At 40.7% G+C, this 22,241-nt stretch overlaps 1 protein-coding gene across 4 annotated transcripts in view; it reads left to right on the plus strand.

The window, feature by feature from the left end:
- LOC124711207 (oxysterol-binding protein 1) overlaps positions 1–22,241 on the plus strand; it is a 306,892-nt gene that overhangs the window by 278,923 nt on the left and 5,728 nt on the right. For all 4 annotated transcript variants that reach the window (XM_047241150.1, XM_047241152.1, XM_047241151.1 and 1 more), the window contains one exon: positions 9,017–9,237. In XM_047241150.1, the coding sequence (XP_047097106.1) occupies positions 9,017–9,237 (221 nt within the window). The remainder of the gene's footprint in view (positions 1–9,016; positions 9,238–22,241) is intronic.

Genomic DNA, 22,241 nt, shown 5'->3' on the forward strand with positions numbered 1-22,241 from the left:
CAGATACAGTGGTGGAAATCAGTATAAAGGCAGAGTTCCAAGGAAAGTAATAGCACAGTGTCTGAGGCGTAGATGTATCAAATTTATTATGATAGTAGTTGATACATAAGAGACAATCAATCATGATGGAATTACATAGTGTCTTTCATAACAAGTAACACAAGGTTTTTGCATTTTCTGGATGGAAACTCATATAAAGGCATTCACTGTCCTGTTGCGTTATTGCATTGTTAGTACTTTGCCCATCCTCTGTTATTCCTAATTACCTCAAAAATTCTCTTAGACATTGATTTTGTTAGGATTCGTAGTTCTTGAAGTAAAATTGATGCCCACTCTTCTCATATTGCTCTTTTCAGCTCACATAAGTTCACAAAATGTCTTCCATTGTGATAAAAATGACTTGCACGAATTCCCAAAAGGTTTTTCACAGGGTTCGAATCCAGGTTATGTACAGGACAGGGTAAGACATTAATATCTTTACCTTCAAACCACTTTTCTGCTGTAGCTATACCACGCACAGATGGATCATTTTGTTCCAACAGTAGACTTACATCCCCTATGCCCTCACACATTTCAATCAGTTTTGTCTCTAGCATCTTGTTGTACATGTTGTGGTTCATTTTAGTTTCAGCCAAGTAATGTGTGATTTACTTTTAGCGCAGATATCTTCCCAAAGCCTAATACTTCCACCACCAAAATTTCTGCCCATTCTTATCTGCTGCTCTGTTCTGAGATTATGCCAATAATATTGAAATCCATTTTGCCCATTTAAATGAACCTTCTCATCACTGACCATCCCTTCACCGAATTCTGAAGTCCATGACATGTTTTTCAGCTAACTCTAATCCAGCATGTTTATGTTTGGGTGTTAGAGCTGGTTCCTGTAGTTGTTTCTTGAATGCAAGATGTGTGTGTCATGTAACAAAATTTGCCATGAGTTACATGTAACTGTAAATCAGCAACAAGCTGAGAAGAATAATGGTTTATTGCCCTTTCTTTGTGCAGAAATAACTGTTTCCGTCCCTCGGATAATTTTCTACTGTGCCTTTATTTTACATTCCATCCATACCATGCACCCAATCTAACAAAATTGTCGATCACTGTGCCTGAATGCTTCATCTTCTTGGTAATGTCACAGTTAGGTGGTCCCAATTCCTTGTACACATCCGTTTTTACACACACACACACACACACACACACACACACACACACACACACAGAGCAGGCATACCATTTGATTGCATTTGTTGGTATACTAGATCTCATACTATTGCGTATATACTGGGCAATATCCATGTCCTCCTGCTGGTTTGCACTACTGAACACATTCTTGTAAGTTCACAATATTATGAAAAGGATAGTTGTTACTCATCATATAGCAGAGATGGTGAGTCGCAGATAGCCACAACAAAAAGACTGTCGGAAAGAGGGCTTTCGGCCTACAAGGCCATTTCCAGGAATAGGACAAAAACACAATCTCTCTCTCTCTCTCACACACACACATACTGCAGCGCATTATGGGAAAGGCAACCGGGGTGAGGAAGAGGCTGGGATGGGGAAGAGGAGGGATAGCAGGCTAGGGTTGTGGGGATGATAAAGCGCTGCTAGTGGGAGCATGCAGGAACGTGGTGGAGGGTAGGGCAGCTAGGTGTAGTCAGGAGGTTAGACGGAGGGTGGGGAGAAAGTGAGAGTAGCAGGAAAGGAGAGAAATAAAAAGACTGAATGCAGTGTAGTGCTGGAATAGGAACAGGAAAGGGGTTAGATGGGTAAGGACAATGACTGACTAAGATTGAGGCCAAAAGGATTACGCAAACATAGACCATATTGCAGGTAGAGTTCCCACCTGTGCAATTCAGAAAAGCTGGTGTGGGTGGGAATGTCCAGATGGCACATTTTCAAGAAGCCATTGAAAGGTAGAATGTCATGTTGGGCGTCATGTTCAACAGCAAGGTGGTCCAGTCATTTCTCGGCTACAGTTTGTTAGTGGGACAGACAGCATGTTAGTTGTCATGCCCACGTAGAATGCAACACAGTGATTGCAGCTTAGCTTATAGATCACGACTGGTTTCACATATACCCCACACTTTTGTGAGATAGGTGGTGTTTGTGACCGGACTGGAGTGGATGGTGCTGGGAGGATGTAAAGGACAGGTCTTGCATCTGGGTCTGTTATAGGGACATGAGCCATGAGGCAAGCGTTTGGGAGCAGGGTTTGTGTTAGGGATGGTCGAGGATATTGTGTAGGTTCGGTGGGCTGCAGAACACCACTGTGGGATGCGATATTGTAGTGCTTGTGTTGTTCTGATTATGAAGCTAAATTCCAATAAACATGCACTGTGGCAACCAAAGCTGTTATGAAACACATCAAATGAATTCACAAATGTGAATAAGGACTACCATCAACTGTTGAACGGAATGACAACAATGAAAATTTGTTCCGGACCGGGACTCTAAACTAAACTGGATTTCTCGCTTATCGTGAGCAGTCACCTTACCATTTGGCTATGTGTGCACGACTCTTGGCCAAAACCAAACTTTCATATGTCGTCCACCATGGTAGACACATAAGCGGGAAATCCAGTTTCAGGGTCCCAATGTGGCACAGACTTTCATTGTCATTGTTCTACTCTACAGCTGATAGTAGTCCTTATTTGCAATTGTGAATTCATTTGACATTGTGGGATGGGTGGGAAGGATAGCAGTTAGGACATTTCTCATTTCAGGGCACAAGAGATAGTCAAAACCCTGATGGAGAATGTAATTCAGTTGCTCTATGCCTGGACGGTACTGGGTCATGAGGGAAATGCTCCTCTGTGGCCAGACAATAGGACTTGGGATGGTGGTGGGTGACGGGAAAGCCAAGGCATGGGAGATCTGTTTATGTACAACATTGGAAAGGTTATTACTATCTGTAAAGGCCTCAGTGAGACTGACAGTATATTTTGAGAGGGGCCACTCATCACTACAGGTGCAATGCCACAGGTGGCTAGGTTGTATGGAAGGGAGATCTTGGTATGGAATGGGTGGCAGCTGTTGAAGAGGAGGTATTGCTAGTGGTTTGTAGGTTTTATGTGAACAGAGGTACTGATGTACCCATCTTTGAGGTGGAGGTCAACATCGAGGATGGTGGCTTGTTGGGTTGAGTAGAACTAAATGGAGCAAATGGAGGAGAAGCTATTGAGGTTCTGTAGGAATGTGAATGGAGCGTCCATACTCTCGATCCTGATCGTGAAGATGCCATCAGTGAATCTGAACCAGGTGAGGGGTTTGGCATTCTGGGTGTTTAGGAAGTAGATGGACCATGAATAGGTTGGCATAGGATGGTGCTATATGTGTGCCCAAAATATAGCCGTAACCCAGATGTGTTTGTAGGTAATGCCTTCAAAGGAGAAGTAATTGTGGGTGAGGTTATAGTTGGTCATGATGACCAGAAAAGAGGTTGTGGTTTGGAAACTGTCAGGTGTTGGGAAACAGCAGTAAAGCCATGGGCATTAGGGATGTTAGTGTAAAGGAAGGTAACTTGAGTAGTGATGAGTGTGGCACTGTGAGGTAAAGGAACAGTAACTGTGGAGAGTCAGTGAAGAAAAGGGTGGTATCTTTTATATAGGAGGGTAAATTGCGGCTAATAGGCTGGAGGTGCTGGTCTACAAGAGCAAAGACCTACTACATTTATCTCACCATCCAAAATTCCCTCCCACCACCACTACACAGAATCCAGAAGCTAAACAGACCTAAAAGCAGTCGTGCACTTTCCCTCTGAAATCCTTAGCCCCGCAGGCAGAAATATCAGTCCTTTCCAAAGACCTCACCTTTGGACCCATTTCCAAATTAAGTCATACAGGACTTTCTAAAGACCTTCTCCTGGTCCCTATAGTGGGAACATTTTTTGCCACCAACCTAACCAATGAGACTCAATGAAACACCAATGTTGAACCCTGCCTGACTCATTTCACTCCTCCATCCAACCATTATCCATCTCCACTGCCCTCAAAGACACCCTCTGTTAACCATCCTGAATTTCTTAACCTCGAATCTTGCTTCACCATCATTCCCCAAATCCTTCAACATGCAAACTGACATTACACCTGCAGAAGGAACAAGAATCTGCCACCTAAAAACTGATCCGGACCTTATCATCCTACCTGCTGACAAAAGCTCCACCACAGTTGTTTTGAACTACAAGGATTACCTGGCAGAAGGACTCTGCCAGCTGTCAGATTCATCCAACTATAATTCCTGCCACAGTGGTGCCATTCTAGAAATCCAGCAGGATCTCCTCAAATCCTTAGGCCCATACCAGAACCTCTCTGAGGATTCAATCTCTCTCCTCACCCCTACCACTCCCCACACTCCTACCTTCTAATGCTTCCTAAGGTAATGCTTCCTAAGGTCTATAAACCCAACCACCCAGGCTGCCCCATTGTGGCTGGTTTCTGTGCCCCCCACTGAGGAAATCTCTTCCTTTGTAGACCAGCACCTCCAGCCTGTTACCCACAACTTACCCTCCTGTATAAAAGATACCAACCATTTCCTCCACCAACTCTCCACAGTACTTGTTCGTATACCACATAGTGCACTGCTCGTCATTATTGATGCCACCTCCCTTTACACGAAAACCCCTAATGGCCATGATCTTACTGCTACTTTGCAGTACCTGATGGGTTCCAATCACCTCTTTCCTAGTCACCGTGACCAACTATATCATCACTTACAATTACTTCTTCTTTGAAGGCATTACGTACAAATAAATCTAGGGTATGGCTATGGGCACACACATGGCACCATCCTGTGGCAACCTATTCATGGGCCATCTAGAGGAATCCTTCCTAAACACCCCTCACCCGGTTCAGGTTCATTGATGACATCTTTGTGATCTGGATTGAGTGTGAGGGCACCCTATCCACATTGCTCCTGAACCTCAACACCTTCTCCCACATTTCCTTCACCTGGTCATTCTCAACCCAACAAGTCACGTTCCTTGACGCCTGCATGAGTGGATACTAACAAACTGTGGCCATGAAACAACTGGACCATCGTGTTTCTGAAGACGCCACTCAACACTACATTCATCATTTCAGTGACTGCTTCACAGCCTGTGCCATCTGGATACTTCCCACCAATGCCAGCTTTTCTGAATTGTGCAGGTGAGAACTCTCCCTGCACTATAGCCTATGTTCGCGTAGCCCATTTCCTGTTCCCATTCCAGTACTACACAGCCCTCTATTCCACCAACACACCCTATCTTTTTACTTCTCTCCTTTTCCACTTCTCTCTCTCTCTCTCTCTCTCTCTCTCTCTCTCTCTCTCTCTCTCTCTCTCTCTCCCACCCCCCCCCCACCCCCTCCTGTCTAACCTACTGACAGCTGCCCTCCTCTCCATCTAGTCCCGGCACACTCCCATAAGCAGCACTATATTTTCCCCAGCCCTACCCTGCTATCCCTCCTCCTCCCCACCCCAGTCTCCTCCTTAACTCCACCTGGTTGCCTTTCCTATCATGTGCTGCTGCTTGCAATCTGGCTGCAACTGCGAGAGGCTGTGGTCTCTCCCGCACTCGCGTGTGTGTGTGTGTGTGTGTGTGTGTATGTGTGTGTGTGTGTGTGTGTGTGTGCGCGCGCGTGCGCACGCGCATATGTTGTCTTTTTTCGACAAAGGCCTTGTTGGCTGAAAGCTCACTTTCAGATAGTCTTTTTTTGGGCCTGTCTGCAACTCAGCATCTCCGCAACATGGTGAGTAGAAACTATACTTTTCTTAAGTTACATTCCAACCTGAATTTCCATTGTTTTATTGTAAGTTTAATGTTATTTTGTTGCAAGTGTAGTTTCTTATGTTTTAATCGGTACAGGTACGTTTTACAGTTGCTTTGTAGATGCTTTTCCATAGATTAGTTGTGTATTGGAATCTTTAATTTTGCTTCTGCACTTAATCTGTCCCATACCAGCAGAAGCCATCAATACAAGTTTTAGGATGTATTATTCTGCTTTTCAGAAGTTGATCTCAGAGAGGTGTTGATAAAGTGTCTATAATGCATTGTTATGAAAAAAGAAGATTGTGGATCTCGTATGAAAGTATTACAATGGTATCACCGGCTACAAACTTTGACTAGTATGTAATATATAAATAAAGTGCAAATTGCCCAGTTGAATTGAAAAATGGGGGAACCTGTATGCAGAAATGTTGGATGAGAAGGAGACTGTATTTTACCAGAGCCACTCTGGATACTGAATGTTATTAAGTTTCAGGAGCAAATTAATTAGAGTGGGATGTTCACAGTAAATGATCCCTTGGATTACTGCGTTGAGCATGAATTCTCTGCACGGAGAAAACCATGGCTAATGAGGGAAGACTTTTTATAAGTTTTTAAACAGTTCTTGGCAGAGGCATTGTAAAGTTGATAATTCAATTAAGAAAATAGTGAAATTTTAAGAGGCAGAAGTATAGTCCATTTAAATTAACTATTAGTTGGCACCTGACACTTTGCCGCCATGGTGTTGCCATGTTGGTCGCCGGCTACCACTCGCAGGTAACACAAGAACCCTGCAAGTCACTTCAAAAATGCTATTAACATGTAACACGGAACAATGTTGGAAGTGGCGGCTGTGAGATATGTCAGAAATGGGAGCTCCTCTGTTAACAGCTGATTTTAAGCGACCAATGACTGACCAGCGCAGAAGACACATTTTGTAGCCTTGAATTTCAACACCTGTCTTAAGCTAACCACAGCCTCTTGATATGCAGTGTATCTCAGAAAGCAGTGGTCAACAATCTGTGGCAGAAATGAAATTATGATCACTTTGTTCACGGCTGTTAAAGCTAATCCCTACGAGCAAGCTCAAGAAAGAACAAATTCAGTTTCAGTACTGAAAGCAAACTGTAATTTCTTACATCATTGGTCACTTGAAACTATTCTCTAACTGGCTACATGAGCTGCTATGTTGCCAACAGATGAGCAGTCCTCATTGGTAATTGGCTGCAGATTATAGGCAAGGCAGATTCCAGACAAAGAAAGAATAACAGGTAAAAAAATAAGAGCAAATAAAAAAGTCAGTACAGTGAAGAAAATCACGTGGCAGGGAATCAGAAATTAAAAAAATTACTTTTAAACCAATTAACTGAATAAAATTGATAAATTCTTTTGATTAGATGTAGAAATAAATAAATTTCGTGGTATGGAACGATATTCGAACCTACGACGTTCGACACAGCAAAACAATACACTAACCATTGCACTCTAGTACACCATTGAGTAAAGTTCTTATGTTCTTGACTGTGACCACCCAGTCGCAATAATGAATTGCAGCCTTCAAAAAATCTGTTCCAAGGAATGTTGTACGAATGTCAGTCAGTCTCTGTGATTAAGATAACTGCATATGTAACACTGAATCGCCTCTTGTGTGGAAGTATCCTTGGTGTTTAGTTATTGCTGTGTATAAAATGTATGTATTTCATTAGCATTCGTGTGTGTGTGTGTGTGTGTGTGTGTGTGTGTGTGTGTGTTTGTTTGTTTGTTTGTTTGTTTGTTTGTTTGTTTGTTTTGGTGTGGTTATCATGTATGATGAAATACAAAATGGAAGTGCCAGATCCATGATAGGGGATCCAAAGAAATCAAGAAAGAATGCTGTCCAAAAAATTGGAAGTGAACTGACCAATTGTTGTGGCACTTTGGCAGCGACAAATGGTTCAGGCATGATGTTGAACATTCTGATTGGTTGAAACCATCTCCGTGTGAAGTATCAACTATTGAGTAATTTTAATCACACTACAATGACCAATACTTACCTTCAGGAGGTGCAACGCCTATGCACTCTCAGAAGGTAAGTGATGGCCAGTCCATATGTCTATTTATAACAAGTTCGAAAATAGGTACTAAGAAATCATAGTTTATGTGGTCAGTATGCAACAAATTTCAGTGTTGGGATATAGTGTCTATACATAGTGTAATAGCTTACAATTACATTAAATATTTAGAAATATTTTTATGACTCCAAACAATGGAAAATCCAGGATGGGATGTGACAATATTATGAAAAGGAAAGTTACTACCACCATATAGCAGATATGCTGACTTGCAGATAGGCACAGCAAAAATATAAAGCTTTCGGCCCATAAGACCTTCGTCAAAAGTAGCGCACGCCCCCACCACACACATGCGCGTACACGCACGCACGCACACACACACACACACACACACACACACACACACACCTCAAATACACAACTGTAGTCTCAGGCTACAGTTCCCCGAGACTGTGTGTTTGCGTGCGCGCGCAGTCCATTTGTGACAGTCTTTTTGTTACGTCTATCTGTGACGCAGCATTTTTATTGTACGATGAGTAGCAGCTTTCGTTTTCATAACATTTCTGTGACTCCAGTACATGAAACCATGTGACAGATTGCATTTGCCTTGTTTGACATACATTTACACTACTATGAACACACTTACGGAAATGTGTAGAAAATAGTGTAAACAACAAATTAAAGTTACGAAACTCTTGAAATCAAATGAATAAGTAAAAACCATTTTTACAGTACGAGTTCGTGGATGCTTCTGTTGTTTGATGGTATTGTATTCCACTACTTACATTTATTTGGCTGATAACTAGGGATATGCCCAGTTAGCTACAACTTCTTTTTAATTTTATGTATTTATTTTTTTAATTCCTCTTTAGTGATTTATGTGTGAATAGGCTGCTGCAAAATGTGAGTTACTGTCTCACACACTTACTTTATAAGCTTGCAAAGATAGTTCTGTGTTCCTGTTTAGGGTCAGGAATTACAGTGGTATTCATTCCACATATTTCCACTCATAGAGGCAGTAATGTAGTTTTACTAAAGGAGCTGTAGTAATATTACAAATGTTTAAATAATTTGTTTCTTAATAAAATTAATAATCAGAATGCTTATTTTCAGTTTAATTTGCACTAACAGTGGTAGTTTTAGGCGTTTATTGTAAGTTATTAAAGTTGTCTGCAGTTGTTTTGATTTGTTGAAATTAACGTACTTCACATCTTTTTTTCAGTCCAGAATCGGAGCGTTACTACAACTTCACAGAATTGGCATGCCAACTAAATGAACCTGAGGAAGGTGTGGCACCAACTGACTCGCGTTATAGACCTGACCAACGGCTGATGGAAGAAGGACGTTGGGATGAGGCAAATGCAGAAAAATTAAGACTCGAGGAGAAGCAGAGGCATGCTATGCGGCAGCGAGAATCAGCAGCTGAGAAAGCTGCTGCAGACGGTTAGTTAGTTACTTAGATATTTCCAATATCAGCTTACAGAAGTTGTAGTAAGAATCTTTTTCATATTAATTACCATATTTGGGACTAGGTGGGTCATATCTTGCAGATAAACCTCATTCATTTCAATGGCATCCTATTTATAGAACGATTAAGTGAAGTGCCCCAATTGTTAATAAACTAGACTTGGATTCAGGAAGACAGTGGTTAAAATCCCCATCTGCCCGTCTAGATGTTGATTTTCTGCGATTTCCCTACACCACACATGGCAATTACCAGGATGTATCCTTGGAAAAGGACATGGCTGATTTCCATTCATGTTCTGAACTTTTGATTGACCTCTAATGACATCATCATTGATGGGGTGTTTAAACCCTCATTTTCTATCCCTTTTATAGAATGGTGTGGGGTAGAAAAGGTCCCTTAAAAGTTGCAATTATATCTTGAAATAATTTGTCTTTTAAAACAATCAGAGAACAGAAACTACCCTTCCGGCAGGAGGGGGGGGGGGGGGGGGGGGGGGGAGGTGATGCAGCACCATTAAGAACAAGGTAATTTTATTGACAAGTGATGTGACATGTGCATCAATGTTGGAGTATATGATAAGTTAAGACCAAATGAAATACACATGTCCTATTGCATCATGTCCCATACATGTTTAATTGGCAAGAGATATGATCTTGCAAGCCAGGGTATAGCAGGAACCATGTATGATGGTGCGTTGCCCTACTGAAAACACACGTTACTTCCTGTTGAAGAAATTCCAGTAGCACAAGGATAACAGTCTATACAGTGTAGCAAGCACTGTTAATTTACTGTGGAGGAACACCAGATGTGACTGACAAATGTAACCGATGGTTCCCTGTACCATGAAGCCTGGGGTGGCATTTGTATTTTGTGGGCGAATGCACTCTGTAATAGGCTGCTCACCAGATCTATGCTGTGGACATGTATGTCCATCACATACATACAGACAGAACCTGCTGTCATCACTGAAGAGAACAGAGTACCATTCCACTCTCCACTGAACTCTCTTCTTGACACCAGATTAGCTGTGCTTGGCGGCATCATGGGGTCAGCAGTATCCTGGCCAGAAGGATACACGCTCTTAGTCCTGCTGCAAGCAGAATATTTCCTATGGCCCTTGGTGACATAGCAGGTGGAACAGGTGCTCGGATTTCTTCTCTGAATGATGTTTGCTCGGCCACCGTGTGCTCACACAGTGCATTGATGTTGTCGTACATATGTACTACACGGATGTCCAGAACATGATCTATTGGTATGGGAATGATCCACAGACAACTGATGAAAGCAGCGATACACCACCAACACGCTATGCTCATCAAATGCAGTAACCCATCGATAAGGCCCTGTTCAAATGGCCGATGTTGTTCCACAGGAGTATGTACTCATTGATGAGGCATGGTTGTACCCTGCAGTGAATGCTACAACACTGTTCACCTCTAAACTCAACATAGCTACTGTGTGCAGAATCAAAACAGGGGGCACACAGACAGGCCTTCTGAGTGCCACCTGATCAACAATGACTGTGACAAATGAATGACTAACACTGTAACCCCTCAGTATGCATATATGGTAAAACCCTGTTTTTACATTTTCAGGGGACTTAAAGTAAATGGTGTAAAATTAAAGAAAATGTAAAATACCAGAAATAACTTTTTAAGCAGTAAAATTTATGTATAAGGTCAGGGTCCGCCCCTTGAATTTTTGTAGTTTATATGTATGATACGTAAAAACTATGTATGATACGTCCCCCCATGAACCATGGACCTTGCCGTTGGTGGGGAGGCTTGCGTGCCTCAGCGATACAGATAGCCGTACCGTAGGTGCAACCACAACGGAGGGGTATCTGTTGAGAGGCCAGACAAACGTGTGGTTCCTGAAGAGGGGCAGCAGCCTTTTCAGTAGTTGCAAGGGCAACAGTCTGGATGATTGACTGATCTGGCCTTGTAACAATAACCAAAACGGCCTTGCTGTGCTGGTACTGCGAACGGCTGAAAGCAAGGGGAAACTACAGCCGTAATTTTTCCTGAGGGCATGCAGCTTTACTGTATGATTAAATGATGATGGCGTCCTCTTGGGTAAAATATTCCGGAGGTAAAATAGTCCCCCATTCGGATCTCCGGGCGGGGACTACTCAAGAGGATGTCATTATCAGGAGAAAGAAAACTGGCGTTCTACGGATCGGAGCGTGGAATGTCAGATCCCTTAATCGGGCAGGTAGGTTAGAAAATTTAAAAAGGGAAATAGATAGGTTGAAGTTAGATATAGTGGGAATTAGTGAAGTTCGGTGGCAGGAGGAACAAGACTTCTGGTCAGGTGACTACAGGGTTATAAACACAAAATCAAATAGGGGTAATGCAGGAGTAGGTTTAATAATGAATAGGAAAATAGGAATGCGGGTAAGCTACTACAAACAGCATAGTGAACGCATTATTGTGGCCAAGATAGATACGAAGCCCACGCCTACTACAGTAGTACAAGTTTATATGCCAACTAGCTCTGCAGATGACGAAGAAATTGAAGAAATATATAATGAAATAAAAGAAATTATTCAGATTGTGAAGGGAGACGAAAATTTAATAGTCATGGGTGACTGGAATTCGAGTGTAGGAAATGGGAGAGAAGGAAACATAGTAGGTGAATATGGATTGGGGGACAGAAATGAAAGAGGAAGCCGCCTGGTCGAATTTTGCACAGAGCACAACATAATCATAACTAACACTTGGTTTAAGAATCATGAAAGAAGGTTGTATACATGGAAGAACCCTGGAGATACTAAAAGGTATCAGATAGATTATATAATGGTAAGACAGAGATTTAGGAACCAGATTTTAAATTGTAAGACATTTCCAGGGGCAGATGTGGACTCTGACCACAATCTATTGGTTATGACCTGTAGATTAAAACTGAAGAAACTGCAAAAAGGTGGGAATTTAAGGAGATGGGACCTGGATAAACTAAAAGAACCAGAGGTTGTACAGAGATTCAGGGAGAGCATAAGGGAGCAATTGACAGGAATGGGGGAAATAAATACAGTAGAAGAAGAATGGGTAGCTTTGAGGGATGAAGTAGTGAAGGCAGCAGAGGATCAAGTAGGTAAAAAGACGAGGGCTAGTAGAAATCCTTGGGTAACAGAAGAAATACTGAATTTAATTGATGAAAGGAGAAAATATAAAAATGCAGTAAGTGAAACAGGCAAAAAGGAATACAAACGTCTCAAAAATGAGATCGACAGGAAGTGCAAAATGGCTAAGAAGGGATGGCTAGAGGACAAATGTAAGGATGTAGAGGCCTATCTCACTAGGGGTAAGATAGATACCGCCTACAGGAAAATTAAAGAGACCTTTGGAGATAAGAGAATGACTTGTCTGAATATCAAGAGCTCAGATGGAAACCCAGTTCTAAGCAAAGAAGGGAAAGCAGAAAGATGGAAGGAGTATATAGAGGGTCTATACAAGGGCGATGTACTTGAGGACAATATTATGGAAATGGAAGAGGATGTAGATGAAGATGAAATGGGAGATATGATACTGCGTGAAGAGTTTGATAGAGCACTGAAAGACCTGAGTCGAAACAAGGCCCCCGGAGTAGACAATATTCCATTGGAACTACTGACGGCCGTGGGAGAGCCAGTCCTGACAAAACTCTACCATCTGGTGAGCAAGATGTATGAAACAGGCGAAATACCCTCAGACTTCAAGAAGAATATAATAATTCCAATCCCAAAGAAAGCAGGTGTTGACAGATGTGAAAATTACCGAACTATTAGCTTAATAAGTCACAGCTGCAAAATACTAACACGAATTCTTTACAGACGAATGGAAAAACTAGTAGAAGCCAACCTCGGGGAAGATCAGTTTGGATTCCGTAGAAACACTGGAACACGTGAGGCAATACTGACGTTACGACTTATATTAGAAGAAAGATTAAGGAAAGGCAAACCTACGTTTCTAGCATTTGTAGACTTAGAGAAAGCTTTTGACAATGTTGACTAGAATACTCTCTTTCAAATTCTAAAGGTGGCAGGGGTAAAATACAGGGAGCGAAAGGCTATTTACAATTTGTACAGAAACCAAATGGCAGTTATAAGAGTCGAGGGACATGAAAGGGAAGCAGTGGTTGGGAAGGGAGTAAGACAGGGTTGTAGCCTCTCCCCGATGTTGTTCAATCTGTATATTGAGCAAGCAGTAAAGGAAACAAAAGAAAAATTCGGAGTAGGTATTAAAATTCATGGAGAAGAAATAAAAACTTTGAGGTTCGCCGATGACATTGTAATTCTGTCAGAGACAGCAAAGGACTTGGAAGAGCAGTTGAATGGAATGGACAGTGTCTTGAAAGGAGGATATAAGATGAACATCAACAAAAGCAAAACAAGGATAATGAAATGTAGTCTAATTAGGTCGGGTGATGCTGAGGGAATTAGATTAGGAAATGAGACACTTAAAGTAGTAAAGGAGTTTTGCTATTTGGGGAGCAAAATAACTGATGATGGTCGAAGTAGAGAGGATATAAAATGTAGGCTGGCTATGGCAAGGAAAGCGTTTCTGAAGAAGAGAAATTTGTTAACATCCAGTATTGATTTAAGTGTCAGGAAGTCATTTCTGAAAGTATTCGTATGGAGTGTAGCCATGTATGGAAGTGAAACATGGACGATAAATAGTTTGGACAAGAAGAGAATAGAAGCTTTCGAAATGTGGTGCTACAGAAGAATGTTGAAGATTAGATGGGTAGATCACATAACTAATGAGGAAGTATTGAATAGGATTGGGGAGAAGAGAAGTTTGTGGCACAACTTGACCAGAAGAAGGGATCGGTTGGTAGGACATGTTCTGAGGCATCAAGGGATCACCAATTTAGTATTGGAGGGCAGCGTGGAGGGTAAAAATCGTAGAGGGAGACCAAGAGATGAATACACTAAGCAGATTCAGAAGGATGTAGGTTGCAGTAGGTACTGGGAGATGAAAAAGCTTGCACAGGATAGAGTAGCATGGAGAGCTGCATCAAACCAGTCTCAGGACTGAAGACCACAACAACAACAACATGTATGACACGTGTACATAATAGGCATCGAAATACTCATCAGGGACTTGTTTATCATCTGATAAAGGTTATCTGCATTTTGTACTATATTTAGCAGCTGATGTGAAATTTTCTGTCATTTTGGCACAACAAATCACACTAAAAATTATGCAAAGCTAGCAAGTGCTTTGTTGATTTACGTGTTTGCGAAGAGAAGGTCCTGTATTTGGCAGTTTTAGTATTTACACTAGCAGCCTATGAAAAATGCAGCTAAAATGTACACTACATTAAAGACGTCTCCAAAACGCATCATTTTTAGTGTAACTTTTCCTGCAAAAGTGATGTCAGCAGATGTACATATTACCCAGAATTTATCTAGCCATTTTAGATTTTGTAACAGAAAGTGTGTGAAATGTTGTAAAGTACATTAAATATGGCGCTACACTACAGCACAATCTGTTACCACAGCCTATATTTCACATTCCGTGGCTTCGCCAACTCGCATCCAAATTGTCAACTGCAAATCAGCCAAGACCTCGGGCTACGATACAGATCAATCTGTCGCCACAGCAAAGATTCCCGGGGAGGGCACAATACGACACTTTAGCCTTTTAAGCACACATTTTATAAAACATTAATAAACAAGTTTATTTTTAACAAAAGACCCAAAATTGTGGTTTGTTCTAAATTTTTTGGTGAACTTTTTCCAGTGTTGTCTTCTAGTTGATAAACACAATGGAAAGCTATGATGTCTTCATCGGCAGCAGGAAAAAATGGATAGATAAAAAAATCTAATCACCAAGCAGCAGGGAACACGCACACAAAAAAGTTTCAACTTTTCAAGCTTTTGGAGCCAGTGGCTCCTTCTTCTGACAAAGAGTGGAAGGGGCGAAAGAGGGACGCAGAAAAAGACTGGGGAGGTTTAGTAGGAAAAGCGGTACAGTTCAGAAAAGTCACCCAGAACTGTGGATCAGGGGAGACTTAATCGACAGGATGAGAAGGAAAGACTGATTGTTGGGAACTGCACCAGATGAGATTTGAAAACCTGAGAGCTTAAAGGTGGAAGACAGGGTAATATGCAAGACAGAGATTACTACTAAAACATCATGCATGGGTAATCTCTGTCTTGCATATTAACCTGTCTTTCACCTTTTAGCTCTCAGGTTTTGAAATCTCGTCTGGTGCAGTCCTCAACAAACACTCTCTTCTTCTTATCCTGTCTGGTAAGTCTCCCATGACCTGGGGTTCTGGGTAAATTTTCTGAACCATACCCCTTTCCCTAAACCTCTGTCCTTTTTCTTCAGCCATCTTCCTTCCCCTTCAATTCCTCTACCAGAAGTAGTAGCCACTGGCTCCAAAAGCTTGCAAAAGTTAAACCTGTGTGTGTGTGTGTGTGTGTGTGTGTGTGTGTGTGTGTGTGTGTGTGTGTGTGTCTGTGTGTGTTTGTCTTCACTGCTGCATTTACATCTGCAGTAGAGGGAACCTCACTGTCATCATCACTGTAACTCTCACTTCCTGTACTGTTGCTGTTTTCCTGTACAGGGAAGTCAGTCACATCTTCAACAGATCCTCTTTCAACAGTGACAATGTTGTTGCCATTTTGTTGGAAATCTTGTACTGGACCAAAAATTTAAGTGTGTGTCGAAAGGAAAAACTAATGGAAACTGAAGGTGTGTATTTGTTGCAGTAGACAAGAAACTGAAATCCACCGAGACAGAAATTGAACTGTCAGTGTGTTTGGGCAATTCTCTGTATCAGGGATGGGCATGAAATAGTAATTGGCTGCTTGTATCATCCACTCTCATCTCGTGATCTAACAAAAAATATTAGAGAGAACCTCAATTCGCATGTATATAAATTCCCCAACCATACAGTAAACATTGGTGGAGATTGTAATCATCCTACAGGCAGTTGAGAAAATTACAGTTCTGTTACTGGTGGGCATAACACGATGTCCTTTGGAACATTACTAAATGCCTTCTCTGAAAACTACCAAGAGTAGATAGTTCAGAACCCCACCATGGTGGAAATACATTGGATCTAATGGCAACAAATAGACTTAACCTCTTTAAGGAGGTCCACATTGAAATTTGTGTTAGTAACGATTACCAAAGTAGAAATGACAACTAATACTAGTAGAAAGGTATATATGTTCAGTAAGGTTGATAAGAAAAGCAGTAGTGTCAAATTTGAATGATAAACTTGACTCTTTCAGTGCAGGGCAGGGGAATGTAGGGGAACAATGGCTCAAATTTAAGAGAGTAGTTGACCCATCAGTGGATAGCTAGATAGATATGTACTCAGAACAACAGTTCATAAGGGGAGGGACCTTCTGTGGTATCACTGTAAAGAAACTTTTAAACAATCGGAGATAAGGGCATAATAAGTATAAAATAAAGCGTAGGACTATAGATAGATGCTGACTGAAACTTATTTGGCTGTCAAGAGAGCAATGCATGAAGCCTTCAGTGACTACTGTAGTAGACTAATGTCAAATGATATTTCACAAAATCCAAAGAAATTCTACTCATGTGTGAATGCTATTAGTGGCACCAAACTTAGTGTCCAGTCACTAGCGAACAAAAGCTGAAGTGCTTAACCCCATTTTCAAATATTCTTTTACAAAGGAAAACCCAGGAGAATTGCTCCTATTTAATCCTTGTACCACAGGAAAGACTAGTAAAATAAATTTTAGTGTCAGCTCAAGGGCCCGATGGAATTGCTGTCAGACTCCACTGAATTTGTGGCTGAGATAGCCCCTATTCTAACTATAATCTATTATAGGTCCCTCAAACAAAAGCCATGTCCCATAGTGACATCTGTTTACAAGAGGGGTAGTAGAAGTGATCCATAATACTACCGCCCAATGTCCTTGATGTTGATTCATTGTTGAATCTCAGAACATATTCTGATCTCAAACATGATGCGGTATCTTGAACAGAATGCCCTCCTCCTTGACAACCAACCTGGATTCTTAAAACATTGATCATGCAAAACCCACCTCTCACTTTTCTCACACGATGTAATGAAAGCTTTGGATTAAGGCAGTCAGATAGATGCAGTATTTCTTGAGTCCTCATTTTACTGAGTACCACATATACAGTCAAGAGTATGGTCATATGGTGTATCAAGCGAAGTTCGCGTCTGGATTGAGGATGTTCTGATAACGACAACGCAGCATGTTTTCTTGGATGGACAATCATCTTCAGATGCAGAAGTAACTTCGCATCTGCCCCCAAGTGTGTTCGGACCCTTGCTATTTGTGTTGTATACTAATGAACTTTTAATAGTAGCCTCAGACTTTTTGCTGATGTTGCCGTTATTTATAATGAAGTATTGTCTGAAAGAAGGTGCATAGACATTGTCAGATTTCGATAAGATTTCAAAGTGTTACAAAGATCGGCAATTTGCTTGGAATATTCAGTAACTTAAAATTGTACACTTTACAAAACAAAAAATGTAGTATCCTATGACTATAATATCAGTGAGTCACAGTTAGAATGAGCAAACTCATACAAACACCTGGATGTGTATCTTTGTAGATAAGAAATGGAATGATCACTTAGGCTCAGTCATGGGTAAAGCTGTTGGTAGACTAAGATTTGTTGGTAGATTACTGGGGAAATGCAATCAGTCTATAAAGGAGATTGCTTGCAAATCACTGATTTGGCCCATTCTGGAATATTGCTCATGTGTGATACACAAATAGGACTAAGAAAGGATATTGAATGGATGCAGAGAAGGGCAGTATGAATGGTCAAAGGTTGGTTTGACTCGTGGGAGAGTGTCACTGAGATGCTGAAGAAACTGAACTAGCAGAATCTTGAAGATAGGTGTAAACTATCCCAAGAAAGCCTATTCACAAAGTTTCAAGAACTGGCTTTAATTGACGGCTCTAGCAATATAGTATAACTGCCTGTGTATCGCACTCATAGGGGTCATGAGGACAACATTAGATTAATTACAGTGCACACAAAGGAATCATTCTTCCGGTGCTACATGCATGAATGGAACGGGAAGAAGCCCTAATAACTGTCTCATACAGTGGGATCTACTGTATGCCATGCGTTTCACAGTGGTGTGCAGAGTATAGATGTAGCTGTACATGAGCAAATAGAGTTTGTGTCATCATTATTACTCAGATCTGTTGTGTCAGATTCATTTTCTTCATCTGCTTGAACGAATTCCACTTTCCGAGAACAGTTGGAGATGTTGGACTCCTTAACCCCTGTCCATGCCTTGGCGATACAGTGCAAAGCATCTAAAATGGACTTTTTAAAGGAAACTGGCTCTTTTCTTGCTTCCAGCAAAATTAATGCTTTGTGGAGAATGGCTTTTCTCTAGTGAGTTTTGGAGACTTGGATACTGCCCAAATCCAAGAGCTGCAGTTTGATTGTGCAGTTTGCTGGCAGAAACTTTAATTGCTCATTTTGTAAACCTATGTTGTGTGGATGTACAGGGCGATAATCCACAAACAAGAGAAATTTCCTGTTGTGGGTTCCCACTCTTGCATCAAGAATATGCAGTTGCTTCTCGAATAATTTTGAAGTCATCCACACTTTATTGGCACTGTAGTTCATTGGCAGTGCTTTTATATTTTTAAAACAATGTGGTTTTCATTATTTGCCAATCACAGAAGGTTTAATTTTTTTCTGAGTGATCAGTGTTCGTGCCAAGCGTTACTGTTAGGTGAAATTTACTGTGTGCACCTCCATAGTAGTTTTCGCTTTTGAAGACAAGTGTTTTGTTTGGAAGGACATTGCAAGAGACCAGTCTCACGTATGTTGACAATATCTTTCACTTTATATTGCTTAATAAGTTCATATAATCTGACATTGTGACATTCACTAACAGTTTATATATATATATATCTAAAAACAAAGATGATGTGACTTACCAAACGAAAGTGCTGACAGGTCGATACACACACAAGCAAACACAAACATCACACAAAATTCAAGCTTTCGCAACAAACGGTTGCTTCGTCAGGAAAGAGGGAAGGAGAGGGAAAGACGAAAGGATGTGGGTTTTAAGGGAGAGGGTAAGGAGTCATTCCAATCCCGGGAGCGGAAAGCTTGAATTTTGTGTGATGTTTGTGTTTGTGTGTCTATCGACCTGCCAGCACTTTCGTTTGGTAAGTCACATCATCTTTGTTTTTAGATATGTTTTTCCCACGTGGAATGTTTCCCTCTATTATATTCATATCATTAGTTTTTATATATAGTTTCATAAACCACATTTTAATGCTCCTTGAATGTATCAGGCCACTATCTCCATTTATTCGGAATAACCGGCACATAGTGGAACCCCACATATACACTATTCAAGTGTAAAACGTAGGAAAATGTAAAATGTGGGGAAATACCTTTTTGAGCTGTAAAAGTTATGTTTAGGATACCCCCTTGCATTTTATGTATTATATATGTACATAACAGGCCTCAAAAGACTTGTCAGGGACTTGTTTATTATCTAACAAAAACTGCTGATGTAAGTGGAACTGATAACTATTTGGGAAGAGGGAACGTTTGACGCAATATCATATGTTATAATCAATGTTTTTGAAAGCCAGCAGCTGTTATTCATTTTTAAATAATGAAATACTGCACTAGTTACTTATTTTTTCATGCTTACCATGAAGCGTTTTGAGAATTTTTTCTTATTGTCAAGTGCAAAGTATATTGTGTGGTAATTCTTCAAGCTTTCCCGGTGAGGCATTGTCATGTTGATTGATCGGGTTTCTGCCGTTTATTCACGTCTTTCCTGCATGATATTTCAACTGCGAGTCACACAGTTGAAATATCATGCAGGAAAGACGTAAATCAATGGCAGAAACTCAGTTAATCAATATTGTGTGGTGGTTGAATATGTGTTATTCTGCGTCTCTTGCACTGTAGTCATCTTTTGAGGTCATCAGGTACTGTGCCTCATCAGTCATGTAGAAAACCACACACACACACACACACACACACACACACACACACACACACACACACACACAAAAACTATCACTCGTGTTGTTTCTTTGTGTAACATCACAAAAAATACTTACGTAAATACTGCACTTGACAATGAAAATAAATTCTTGAAACAAGTTTTGCTCAGCATGCTCAAACTAAAAACATTTGAGCAACGCAAAGCGAATCATGGTGTCAACCAACGCTCCAAATGGCCACATGCCGCAACACGCTAAATATGGTTCAACAAAGGTCTCATGATGATTACAGCAATCAAGAAATTGCATTTGCGCAGTAGAGACAGTTAGGAAAAGGTTGTGATTGGTCATGATATCTTCATTTGAACGAGCCTAGTTACTCCCATCAGCCACCATGCCAAGTAGAGCTTGGCAGTGGCAGGAGATATGGCACAAATTGTTCCAACTTCTACACTATTACCGGTTCAGATCCACTGAGTAGAGTGCCCTGGTGTCAAGAAACTTAACCACGTAATATGTGTAAACACTAGTGGATGGCCAACATAATGCCAGTGTCATTCTTTCTCCACAAACATTTTTTCACAATGTGTAAATCGCGGGAAAACTATAAATATGTTGACGCAAAATGAGGTGCAAATTAACATTGTGGGCTTACGAAATTTGGCGGGACCGATAAAAAATAGCAGGAAAATGTTAATTTCGGGAATGCAAAAGCGAGGTTATACTGTATTTCCCCTTCCTCCTCTATATCCCCCCCCCCCTCCTCCTCCACTGTTATACTTTCGAAAATAGTCTTTGTTTTTTATGGTAGTATGCAGCATAGGCACAGATTTTCTTAAGTTCTTTGTTAATACAACATGTGTTCCACTATGAACTTATCTCTCTTGAGGATTTTAACTTTCTCTCCCATCAAAAGTGTTTTCCCATCTCTTTTGGTAACATCAGTTCTCCATCTTAAAACTGCAACAGAAAAAAATCAATTACTTGAAAGAAACAACACAGTAATTAAATTACTTAACATGAGGCTATGCTACACCAGGCATGGAAAATCTTTGGTGACCTGTGGGCCCAATTTACATACGTACTTAAAGATCACTGGGCTGACTTTATCATGTGATGTGACAGTAGTGTTCCCAGCACGTAAAGTCAAAACTATAGAGCTAGAGCCTGAAATGTTAATGTTGATGGGGTAATGTATCATCACAAATGGCTCCTCTTTCCTGACATGACATGCCAACAAATGAAATTTTTCAGTTCATTCACATTCACCCCATCTTCAGATTTTTACATTTATTAATGTGTTGTGAACATTGTTTATTTACTTACGATGTTTTACAATAACCATCTTAAAAATATCCATTGTAAATTATGTGAAACCATTAATAAATAAACAATATTCACTACACATAAATAAATGTAAACATCTGAAGGTGGGCTGCCAAGCATCTTGAAACATCGTCATGGAAAAATAAATGCCTATAAAAGCAACTGATCATAGCTAATTTGATACAAGTTTCCAATTACCTTCAGTTTCAACAGATGCAGCCCTCTAATACGTCAATGATGGACAAAAATTAGTAAGTAGCATTTATACAAATAAAATATGGCAGTGAGACTGGCAGTCCCTGTTTGCCAAGCTGAGAGTAGTAATTTTGCAGTTTTTGGCCACTGGCAGGTCATTGGAATTGTTGAAATTAGGATGATAATATCCACAAAGACTTTAAACAAGGATCTCTTAAATATTTTCCCAAAAATGTTTTTGAGGACTGGTCTCATGGGTATAAGTTGTTTACGTAAAACTAAACAAATTAAGGCATCATTTCTTTATTCGCTTTTAAATTTTAAAAGCATAGATCTCTTGAACTTTATGTATACCACTTATATTTTACCAAAGCAAAACTAGAAAAATGTGAACAACAGAATGTCCAGTATCCAGCAATGCCTCATGACAGAGTACAATGCGAGTGCCTTGCGCTCTCTCCCACAAATTTCTTGCATAAGCCAGATTGAAACCAACTGCGGGCTGTCTAT

Source organism: Schistocerca piceifrons, chromosome 8, assembly GCF_021461385.2.
Source record: "Schistocerca piceifrons isolate TAMUIC-IGC-003096 chromosome 8, iqSchPice1.1, whole genome shotgun sequence".
NCBI classification, from domain to species: domain Eukaryota; kingdom Metazoa; phylum Arthropoda; class Insecta; order Orthoptera; family Acrididae; genus Schistocerca; species Schistocerca piceifrons.